This window comes from Poecilia formosa, unplaced genomic scaffold, assembly GCF_000485575.1.
Source record: "Poecilia formosa unplaced genomic scaffold, Poecilia_formosa-5.1.2 Scaffold238, whole genome shotgun sequence".
Classification (NCBI taxonomy): domain Eukaryota; kingdom Metazoa; phylum Chordata; class Actinopteri; order Cyprinodontiformes; family Poeciliidae; genus Poecilia; species Poecilia formosa.
In genome coordinates, this window is record NW_006800177.1 from 677,769 (window position 1) to 690,103 (window position 12,335).

The 12,335-nt window shown below is 37.7% G+C and overlaps 1 protein-coding gene across 1 annotated transcript; it reads right to left on the reverse strand.

The window, feature by feature from the left end:
• Positions 1–378: 378 nt before the first annotated feature.
• On the reverse strand, positions 379–11,672 carry LOC103149883 (proline-serine-threonine phosphatase-interacting protein 1-like). Its single transcript, XM_007569240.2, has 15 exons — positions 11,403–11,672; positions 10,855–10,955; positions 9,888–9,962; positions 9,370–9,404; positions 9,164–9,270; positions 8,868–8,930; positions 8,556–8,645; positions 7,282–7,327; positions 6,081–6,160; positions 5,638–5,736; positions 2,502–2,598; positions 2,271–2,361; positions 2,041–2,129; positions 1,773–1,870; positions 379–1,679 (listed from the first exon to the last, which is right to left on the reverse strand). The coding sequence occupies exons 1-15, from the start codon at positions 11,433–11,435 to the stop codon at positions 1,548–1,550; spliced, it is 1,236 nt and encodes a 411-aa protein (XP_007569302.1). The 5' UTR covers positions 11,436–11,672; the 3' UTR covers positions 379–1,547.
• Between the last annotated feature and the right edge of the window lie 663 nt (positions 11,673–12,335).

Below are 12,335 nucleotides of genomic sequence, written 5' to 3' on the forward strand. Positions count from 1 at the left end.
TAACTGTTTAAAATCACTGACTGTAAGTAATATTAAAAGCATAGTGATTTTTTTTTGTTTGTTTGTTTGTTTTTATCTGTTGTGTTGCAGCTACGTATCCTTATTTGTTCCCAGATATTTAGGTTGTAGCTAACGTATTTTCTGTTTGGGTGTAGATGTTCTCTGAATCAGGCTTCACTAGTGAGCCGTTGCCAGTATAAACTGCAGTGCCATTTGTACCATTCATCAGCAGTGTTACATAAACGCTTCAGTGTGCATTCAGCTTGTTAAATTCACAGGATGACTTCAGTTTGTTTTCCTAGTTAGAAACCTGATGCGAAGAACTTTGACATGTTATTTTATACCATGTTTGTGACGTCGTGTACTGTTATTTTTTTATTGGGCTGCTAAGTTGATCCCGTAGATATGACTAGTGCTACAAGAGAAATGTGAGACACTTAAAAAAGTTGTGTTTGACTTGAGAACACACTAGAAACAAATAAATTCAAATATTTAACCTGGACTGCTTTTATTTGCCACCTCTTTCACAATATATTATATACATAGCAAATGCATTTAAATAGGAAATGAACTATGTGTGCAGCAAAACATTGGTTTAAAAGATTTAAATGTTTAAATATCCACATTATTGTTCATATATTCGCTTTCCCCACAAGTTATTTTGTATTTCTGTTTTAGACTGTCTAGACAGGCGAAGCTAATTGCTGATAGAAGTGCAACTGCTTGCACTTGTGCTAGCAAACCGATTCAGAGTATGTCTAAGCAGAACACAAAAGAAAACAATACAGCCATTGCAAATGCTCACAAACATTCACCGTCTACTCAAAAGTAATTTAAAATACCACAAGTCAAACCTCACTTCCTTGTACCAAAATATCAGATCTGCCTTTATGAGCTTTTAACACTTCCCGAACACAGTTTTAAAACCACCTAATAAAAGAAAGTAGTTTGTTTTTTCCAGCATTAGTCCAAGCACATTATTGTTGCTAAACAGAATGAAACCTCTTTAATTAGTGCAGCTAGCAGGATGGAAGTGTTATCTGAACACAGAATGTGCTGCCCAGTCAAGAAATGCATTGTGCCTCATAAGTTGTGTTGCCTAAATGGGAATTGAAACTGTTTAAATACATTTCTTCTGTGATTTCCTCAACCTTCCACTAAACATTTTTTCTAAAATCTGCCTTTTAAAAAGCGGTCACAGTCGTAGAGCCTCTAACCATAAAGCTTAAAGATGTGTCTGAAAAAGAAGACTTAAGAACAGAGCCGGCCAGAGGAATGAGTGAAATATGCGGCTGTCCTGACACGAGGGCCCCAAGTGGTCTTGTACACGACTGCCAGACTAAATTAGTCACATAAACAACCTTTTTTTTTATTCAGGGATAAATATTTGCCTGCAGTGTCTGGGACTTGCCTCCTGTTTTTACAGCCTGTAAACAGGCTTCAGTCACATATGTAATCATATTTTTGATTAAACTTATGTCAGGGCTGCAATAAGGTCTCTAGAAGCTATCATTGATGGAAACTTGTCTGTATAGTTTGGGTTGGGGTTAGATTTTGTCCAGATAGTTTCCCGGCACCAGCCCACTGTACCCGTTCCTCTCCACTGTCCACCAGCCATCTTCTTCTTTCACCAGGACCTGAACTATGTCCCCTCTGCTCACAGACAGTTCATCTTGCTCCTACAAATCAAACAAAAAAAATAAATAGAATTGAGCAACGAGTAATACAAAACTGATTGCGGATCAGCTTTGTTTGCATCCTACGAGGATCACCTGTGCTGTGTACTCATAAAGCACAACATAGAACTGTTCGTCCTCAGGGGCAGAGGGTAATAAAGGAAGGGGCGCATATCCATTATCATTTGTTTGGCCTGAAAAAGAAGAAAGAAATTACAAATGAAAACCAGAAAACTTAACAGAAGTAATTTGCCGTTCTTTGGTTTTTTATCACAGGATTTAATTTACCGGTAGATTTCCTAATGCAAACTGACCGATGAGAAATCGGTTTTAAAATGTTTGCATAAAAATAAACTGCACTTACTTTCTGCAACAGACGGCAGGGTGGGCCGTGAAGCTGTGGGGCTTTCGGTATTGCTGCTCACAGACCTTCTGAGTAAAGACTCTGAGCTCCTGTGTGATCCACATAAACACAAAAGACATTTAGGAAACACACAGTGGCTTCCTCAGATTCACCAAACCGCCACCAAAAACCTGGCACTGGATTAAGGCGGTTTCAAAGGGGCCCTGCTTTGCATCTGTTAGGTGTCGTACCTTCTTGACATGTCTTCTTGAGGAAAAAAAGCTTGCCCATTGCTGTTCCTCTTCATCCCAGCTGAGTTGCAGCTTTCAAACACTATGGGATCTGTTAGAAGAAAAGGGAAGTTGCCCATTTGAGAAGTGTCGACTGTTTTCTTAGAGTGAACTGAGAGGAAAGAAAAGGTCAGAAGTGGAGCAGCACAGTAACTCCTGCTCAGTTTGTTTTGCTACTTCTCTTTAACTCACCTGGTGGCTTCGATCCCGTCTTTTTCATCTCTATAAAACAGTTGTTGTCCGTGGTGATGTCACACAGCTCCAGAAGCGTCCTCACCGCCTCGTACAGCTGAGTTAGAGCAAGCAGGAAGTCAGGAGTGAGCGATGCATCAGCATGAACCAACACGCTCTGTTGGGGTTTTTGTTTGCTAAAACCCCAACAGAGGTTGGGTTTTTTGTTTTGGCAATGGTCAGAAAGAGTGAATGTTGCAACAGCTCAGTGTATTGTTACACCAAGTGCACAGTAATGAGAATATATCTTTGGCAATTATCCAGACTTAAGGTCAGTGTGTTTTTTAATGAGTCCTCCAACCCATTAGGCCACAGCATTGGCTAAAGAGGCTCCTGCTGTTCCACTGATAAACTTATTCTAGAGACAGAAAGGTTTAAAATGCACTGCTATGTGTCCAGGATTTATCCTGCTCATAAAGCCGTTAAAACAACTGCATTCAGTACCTTTGAAATACTGACAAAAGTTCTATCTCATAGAAATGACTATTAATATTAATAAAATTGTATTTCATTTCATAATGAAAACTTGTCAAGGCCTAGAAATCAAAATTTTGGATCTGAGTGGTAACCTACATGATATTTTGAAATACTAATTGACCATACATGCAATTTTGAGTTTTTAATATTATGAGTTTTTAATATTTCCTCTGTATTTATTTATTTTTTTCACAAAAGCATCATCTTGGTGAATGTGAGATTGAATGGTGGTTTTTGTAAATAAGAATAATTAAAAGTGTGACTTTGAGCCAGCATCATTCAGACACATTGTGGGTAACAGTAAAGTCTGACAGCTCTTCAGACTGAAGCTGTGAGATCTAGGTGCAAAACAGAGCTAATATGACCTTTTAATAAACTTTCACAAATTAAATAAAGGTCTTATGGTTCACAAAATGCGATCATAGCAGTGTTTATGGGAGAGTTTGGTTGTCTTTATGTAAGGGGATGGTTGAGTTTGTGCACCATTGTAAGATTGGGCCTCTCATAAATCTGCTGTAGAGGAGAGACAGAAGTGTTCATACCCCTGAACCTTTCTACATTTAGTTAGGTGACAACCACTAACTTCTATGTTTTTTTTTAGGAGGATTCTCTGCCATTAAACCAACAGTAAATGTGTTATAAGCATGACACGGAAGGAAACTGATGCATGGTTTTCTGAAGTGCTTTTTTTACAGATCTAAATCTGAAATTCTTAGTATCTATTTGCGTTCAGCCCATTTTATTCTGATACCCTTAAATAAAATTCAGGGCACAGAACCTCCTTTAAAAGTCACCTAATTAGTGAGTCGACCTGTGTTTAGGGTAATTTCCATTTAAATACAGCTATTCTGTGAAGAGTTCAGAGCTTTTAACATCTCAGAGAGCACTCCTCAATCCATCACCCGAAAATGGGAACTGCAAGACTGCAAATCTATGAAGACTTGACAGGCAGGGCAAAGAGGCCAACGCAACTTTGGAGGAGCTGTTTAGGTGGGAGAATATTAATTGCACAGTCTACAAAACCTACAAATTTGGAAGAATGGCAAGAAGGAATCCATTGCAATGAGTGTTTAATGCATTATGCATAATGGGAAATAAGGCAGACTTAATGAAAGCTGCTCTGATCTGATGAGACCAAAATCACACTAGCTGCACATGCATGCTGTGTAACAGAAAACCGACTCTTCACACTACCCTGAGCACACTTTGCCAAAAGTAAAACTTAGTAGTTGGGCCATCCTTTTCTTTGGCAGGGTCAAGAAAACTGATTATTAATGAGAAGATGGTTGGAGCTGAATACAAAGTAAATACAAAAATGACTTAAGATTGCAGTGGAGCTTCGCCGGCTAACAGGACAATGAGTTTAAATAATGCCAAAGCTGCACTGGAATGGTTTTGATTACAGCATAGTCATGTGTTATAATGGTCCAGTCAAAGTGCAGACCTAAATCTAATGCTGAATCTGCGGTTAGACTTGAAACTTGCTCTTCACTGACATTTTCCATCTATTTTGCCTGAGCTTGAGCTAATTTGGCACAAAGAATCTACAAAGTCCAAAGTTCTAGATGTGCCCCTTGCCGTGCAAAACATTGAGATTTTCATCAGTGAGGAATGTTAAAAGCTATGCAGTATTAGTCTTTTCACAAAATATCTCCATAAAATGGAATTAAGATTGAAACTGTAGTGAGACAAAATGTGACAACTATATTAGTAAAATCCTTTATACCAGGGGTGTCAAACTCCAGTCTTCAAGGGCCGCTGCAGGTTTTAGATATGCCACAGGTACAAAACACTGAATGAAATGGCTTAATTACCTCCTTCTTGTATAGATAAGTTCTCCAGTGCCTTGCTACTGATCTAATTATTCTATTCAGGTGTGGTGCAGCAGAGGCACATCTAAAAGTTGCAGGCAGTGGCTTTTGGGGACTGGAGTTTGACACCTGTGCTTTATACCAATTACAGTATAAAGCACTGTAATTGCTTTATTACTGCTAATGACTCTATTGGTCATAGAGTCATTAGTTCTCTATGACTAATAACTAATGACTTTGGCCTGTTTTGCAGGCACAGCACTTGGGGTCCATTGATTTACTCATGGCAACTTTGTTAGCCAAAGCAACCAAGAGTTGAGTGAAAGCCCATCTGTGTAACAACTAAAGCTTTGCCCAAATTAGGTCACAGAAAAAAGATCACAATCTCAACAGCAACCCTACCGCAGAATGCCTGAAATAGAAATGAATTAGGGTGCTGCAATGGCCCAGTCAAAGTATATTCCTCAACCCAATGGAAATTAGTTGTACAATATCAGGAGAACTAATGAACAAAGGTGCAGAAAACGAACATCATTCCACCACAAAAATCAGAGACAGATCAGGTTTCGTAGACGTCTTCAAGTCACTGCTACTGAAGGAGGTGCTACAAGCTGCTGAATCATGGAGTAAGTTGTTTTTTTTTTTTTTGTTTTTTTTGTCAACACCAGCTTCTGCATTTTACTTAAAAAGGTAATGAACCATTTGCTGGTTGAAGATTCAGTAATACGCTATTTGTAAATATCTGTTTTGTGAAATCCAAGCAGGACACCTTTTGGTCATTTATTTTTGATTAAAGTAGAGCAGATTACCTCATCGTCCTTCACACACTGCATGGAGAAATGGTTGCAGTGATCCCAGATGGCACACCTCAGCATGTTGATGCGGTCTCCCTCCATCTGCTGGAAGACCTGAAATGCAGTTGACATTTTATCTTTTTTTATTTTTTTTTATTTTGTAAAACGAGGAACAAGAAATGAGGAACAGGAAACTTAAAGAACATTTTCATAAAACACCCAAGCTACCATATAAAATAATTGTGCAAATAATATAGTTTTTCTATCAGAATAATTCATAACAATTCATTCTGTCATGTTCTGTGCAACATGAAGTAAACTTCCTGTCTGGTCAACACACAGAGTGTTTTATTTCTTCTATAGGATGTGGTTTGAGGTTCGGTCTGGGAGTTAAGATCTTAATGGTGGATTAGGAGAAGGTTAAAGATCTGCTAACAGGAATATGCCGTCTACTGTACCTCACATGTGCTTTTGTGGGTTTCTTCCCAGTCTCGACGAACGGTTTCGAGCTGATCGATGTTGGTGAGGTACATTCTCTCTGCAAGGAAGTCAGAATGTTATGGTGGGTGGTGGTTAAAATCAAAACTATGGAATGAAGCATGCAAGCACACTGAACACATTTTTCTTTTTCTCAAAAAGCTAAATTTCCACTATGTGGAATAGATCCTGAGCTTCCCTCCTTTTAATTATATTTTAGTTTAGTGGAGACTTTCTTGGGAATTAACTGACTTTGTCCAAGAATAGTGTGTTATATTTCAGGAACAATAAGAGACTGAGATTCAGTGACAAGGCAGCGAAACAATAATGTTACTGCATGTTATGGCCATGTATGGCCTACACAGTCATGATAAAGACTGGGTTGAAGGTTGAGCAGCAGGTGGTCACTGACGAGGGGGATTAGCTACAAAGGTCACTAGTACACAAGCTGGCAGATCCCAGAGTGCTGCATGCAATAATATCAACGGAAAGTGAAGCGAAAGGAAAATGCACAGTAGAGAAAGGTGCACAAGTAACAACAGCAGACAACAACATGCAAATGAGCACAAAACAATGCAAATGAACTAAAGGTTAGTATACTGAAGTGCCACAAGTTGGTCACATTCTCTCACAATGCAACAAACGGAGTCCGAGCTAAGTATATTGAGTGCTTACACTGTACAACAGGCCAACATTTCTGTGTTAAAAGGCATTTTTAATGTTGATATTTAAGGGTTTTTTTTTTTAGAAACTAAATTTTGATTATAGCTGTAATCCATAATCACCAGAATTGGAAATAAGCACATAAGAGCTTTTAACTTAAACCTGCAACAGCTGGAGCAGCTGAAGCACACTTGGTTTTTTCATGTCCTGTGTCAGATTGCTGCTCTCTTCCTGTTTCTTAAGGACACTCGTGTCAGAAACTGTTGAGTCGCTTTAGGTAGTTATTCAAAGCTGCCACTTCTTCTTTTCTCATCTGCGTTTTCAGTTTCCTTAATTTATGAAGTAAACGCAGCACGATGTGCAACACTTTGTGGCAGATCTCAACCAGTTGGACTGAAACCAATGAATGAAGCGCACAAAGCACAAAGACAAACGTCACCGATGGCTCTGAGAGATTATAAGAACAGTTACTCTGCTGCTAAAAAGTAGAAACCTCAAGTTATGAAATGTGACTCGTACCTGCTTCGGTGGCAGCTTGTCGACACTGTTTGACCTTGTGACGCACCTGTGAATCAAATTTTAAACAGGAACGTTATGTACATGCAGCCTATTTGGGTTTTTAAAGACGACCTGACAGCTGACAGACTAAATAGAATAATTTGCCTGTGAGTAAATGCATTCATAAGGAGCTGACGTGAATTCGCACAACAATTCTGCCCTCTAGTTGTTTCCATCTCTGTTTTTCTTGCAGTTGTTCTCTAAAAGGATTGCTAATACAGATCCTCTGCCTCCATTTAACCTCATCTCTAGTATCCTCTTCTGTCATAACAGCCTTACCTGTGGTCTTACACCTTCCCACCTACACAGCCACTGCGTTTTTTGTCGTGCGACGTCCTTCATTCTGCGCCTTGCAGAAATCTTAACACCTCTTGCAGTTTTCGCATTTCATTACATAAATACAACAAACTTATCATTTTTACTACTTTTTTTTTAATCATAAACCTTCATACAGTATGAAATAATGCATGATTATGAAGTGGAAGAAAAAAATGATATGTAATTTTCAACATTTTCTATGAATAAAATCTGAAAAGTGTGGCACAAACTTTTTATTCCCTAACCCTACCCTGAGTCAATATTTTGTGGAGCTACCTTATTTTTTAAATACAGCTGCATATTCTGGAAAATGTGTACGTCTTAGTACAGTAGTATGCTGCGATCCAAACCTCTCCATCGTAACTCTGGCTGTAGATTTGTGGTTGTGACTTTAATCCCAGTCTCAAGTCTTTTGCAGGCTTTGTAAAATGCTTTTTATATTATACATTTTAAAAACTGTCAATTCAAGACCTATTTGATGTGTTGCTGTGGTCTATATGATGTTTTTATTGATTTTAATTGGGGTATCAGATATTTTGGACAAAATACTAATTTGAAAATTATTAAACCTTCCACCACAAAGTTATGTGGTATTTTGTTAACCATATTTATACAATGAAATTCTGGCAACCACAGCCATAAATTAGAGATGTTTGGGGGCTTTTTTTGTTTGTTTTTTCTTTACAGTGCAGACATAACCGCAAGATATTTTCACCTTTTCTTATCTGGTGACTTCATCAGAATATGAACAGAACTGAGTTCATCATTGATTATCATAACCAGGGAAAATGTTTGCTTAACAATTTTTGATTTCAACATATTCTGCAATCTGTGTTTTACTGTATTTGCTGCTATAAGTCTTAGACTTAATAGAGAAATGTTGTATATCAGTGAGCTGATTTATGTGTATGGGTTACCTTTTCAGCATTTTTGGCTGGAACATTTGTTTGCTCAGCTGACTCTGCCTCGTCAGCCTCTCTGCACTTTACTTCATAGGTCTTTTTAGACTGGGGAAACAGAAACAGAAAGGAAACACAACAGCTAACCACAAGAACAGACACAAAGCTTATTTTGTGATTCGGTTTTGTTGTATTGATGTAAAATTATATGTTGTTCTCGCATTTAGAGCTCATTACTCTTAGAGTTTTGCAAGTTAGCGTAACGAGTAACTGTAACTTGTCAGGGAATAAGTTTTCTGAGTTTATTGAGAAGTCATTCTAGTGTCTTACCTCCATGGTCTTCTTGTACAAGCTGACCTTCTTCTTTTGAACTTTCTCCATGATGCTTTCAAACTAAAAAAAAAACAGATATATTTTCAGAACCTAAGATTAACCTGTGCTAACTAAAATGCAGAGAAGAAACAGGTAGTTACAGCAACCAGCTAAGTTCGTGCAGAAGGATTTGAACGGCATTGGAGGGAACCATTAAGTGAAGTGTCAGTGAAATATTGATTGGGCAGAAAACATTTCAACCACTCACATATCAGATTTTAGTCAGTTGCAAGGAAACAACTTTCACCCAGTACCTTTTTCTTCTGCTCTTTTTGACGTTCTCGGAAAGTCTCAATCTTTTTCACCTCCTCTTTCAAGAGATCAGATAATTGGATGTGAAAGTTGCCAATGTTCTCTATTTCTGAAATAAACAAAAATGCAGAGAGCAAAACTCAAATAGTTTCACTGTCATGTCCCAGCACAACCTGGCAAGGTGATTCTGCAGAGAACACAGACTTACGGGTTTTCAGTTGTTCAAAGGACGATCTCAAAGTGCTGGGAAACAAATCAAAGTAATGATTATGAGATTATTTGGTCAAACCATGTAAACATAGCTTGAAGGCTGACATTTCAGGAAGCATAAAGTGCAGGTGAATCAGTGAAAAATTACGTCTCTGAAACATCCTTGGCTTTGTTGGTTACTTTTTCCACTGCTGTTGCTCACAGTGAACAGGAAACTGATATGTAATGCCTTACAGTACTCAGAGAGGCAAACTGTCAAGTCGATACCTTCACACACATGCGCACAGACACGGCTACACTTTTTTTCTTTCTTTTGGGCTCATGCTGTTCTAAAAAAAGAACGTGACTCAAAGGTAAGAGCCGGGGTTTTGTATTTAGTGTTACTGGTCAGTTCCTTTAGCATCCATATCTATCACTAACTGCTGTGACACTCTGGTTTCATAATTATCCATGGTTAATATGTCAATATGTGCTGTGCTCGATTTAACATTGATTTTTTTTTGTTTGTTTGTTTACCTGATTTCTGTTTGTCCTCCGGCTTTCCGAGCAATTGTCACCAGTTCCTTCCCGTACTTTTCCTCTGCCACTGCCCTGTGTAGTAAAACACGTAAGAATCAGTAAGAATCAGAGAACTTACACTTGGTTTTTATTAAGCTGCACCACCTGGCTAAAATAAATCCGATGCACGCCGTTGCTTCACCTTTGTGCACGTATTACTCAAACGCGTATTAATATTATCTGTCAAAAGTGAAGTTAAACATAGGTTGTTGTATCTATTATTTTAAACCTGACGGTTACCTTAGATAGAATATTTTTTATAAAATGATTTTATAAACAGAACATGACCTTACTCTGTTACAGATTAAACTCACTTGTACATAACTGTATTTCAACCTGTCCATTTGATTGAACTGTTTTGGGTTGATGTCATTATGCTAAAATCGTGTTTTCTTTTTTTTTTTTTTTATAAGATTCTGACCTTTTTTGTCCTGTAAAGTATCTTGAGATGTTTGTTCTTAATTGCTGAATTATAAATTAACAAAGCATCTGAACTAAAGTAACTGGGTGTTTAGTTTTGCATCTCACAGTTATAATGAGCTCTAATTTAACATTAAAAGTCACGCATCACGAGTTGTATTATCAGTGTGTGTAAAGTGAGCTGCTTTTACAGTAGTACAGGTATGAGTTATAGTTTGAGTTTAGTTGGTGTGTGTGATTATGAGTCATATGCTCCTTTCAATCAAATGAACAGTTATGATTCCTTTTTTCCAGATCTTTTGGAGGTTTTTTTTTTTTTTTTTTAATTAATGTGATAAATAAAACGCTGAAACTGCTAAAGTGATCAGATTAACGATGAAAGCAAAGTCTTGTGATATATTCGGTATTCTTCACAATGACTAATTAAAATGAGATCATTTTACAGTCTCAGCTGTTTTAATGGGTGCAGTTTAGTTTCAGTCACTTGAAGAAGAAAAAAATCCACCTCATCTTCAAAAGCTCCTCCATATCTTTGCACATTTGCCTCCCATCACGGAGCCTCTGGATCATGGCGTCGTACCCAGCGTGGCAGGTGAAGTCTGAGCTCTGCATTTAGAAGACAAGCTAAAGAGAAATGCTTCAACAAAAAGCAAAGCTCAGCTGCTGTTACAAAATGTCCCTTTTTTTTTATCTTGGACTCTCTGCGAAGTAAAAATGCAGAACTAACATTTGTACTTGGTAAAAAGTAGAAATATGTCACCATGTCACCACTTTCCTGAGTTGTGCTTAGACATTAGCAGAAAAAGTCTAAATTACAAAGTTATTTGCTACTATTGGAGCAAATAGCTTTTAACTTCTCTATGTGATTAACATCAGAGTTGTAATGATGTAATCATTGCTCCTTGTACATTTAACTGTTTAGGATATTTTACATGCTATAAAAATGCAGCGCAATTAATTCAACAAAAAAAATATCAGAAGATGAAAAGGAAGCATAACTTAAATCGCCCTTCTCTGTCTTAAACAATGACAAGACCACAAGAAGTGACTTACCCAAAACGCGTCTTTAAACATCAAAGGAGCCATCTCAGCAGCCACTTCCTCAGTTTGCCCTTCGCTTATTTAACTTCTTATTTTAAATAAGGATTTGTGTGTTTGCAGCCTACAAGCAGCAGATTGAGGCTTTGAAGACCTTCGGCAAGATAATCTGTGTTTAAAACCTGCAGAAGCCCGAATGCCAGCGAGTCATTTTGGGTGTTCTGAATGAGGAAGAGCTGCGTCCCATGATGTCACTGACCACAGGCAGCTCGGCCCCCCCTCCTGAAATGTAGTTTCTTTTACTATCATTTGCTGTAAAAAAAAAAAAAAAAAGATTGCATGACACTGTACAGTTTCAAAGTTATTAGGCAGATATCTGTGTTTTATCAATGTGTTCAAATCCTTCAGTGTTGCTTTAGTTTGACCATTAACAACATAAAAAAGGAAAAGTATTTATTAAAAGTGTAGTTTCACTCAACTTAAATAACTGTAGTTTTATCACACACGGCTTTTTAAGGTTGTTTTGCTCCTGTATGTGTTTTATGAATTCAAAGTTTATGGCTCAGACAAAAGGAAATACTGTCTTTTTACAGGTACATCTCACTCAAATTTGATATCATTGAAATGCACATTCATTTCAATGATTCAACTCAAAATGTTAAATAAATATTTGACTCAATTTAAAAAAGTGATTTTTAACACAGTAATGTTATTTTGTTGCCATGTTGTGGCCATGATTCAGCCCAAATCCAGTCCTCAAGAGTCACTATCCTGCAACTTACATGCATCTCTTCTCCAACTGGCCGGATTTCCTCATCAGCATTCAGTCGTTCAGCTCTTCAGGTGCCTGGCAACAACCCATCCGTTTTATTTAGGCTTAGTGGACAAACAATGCATCTAAAAGTTGCAGGAAAGTTGATTTTGCGGACAGATTTTCGTCTACAGTCA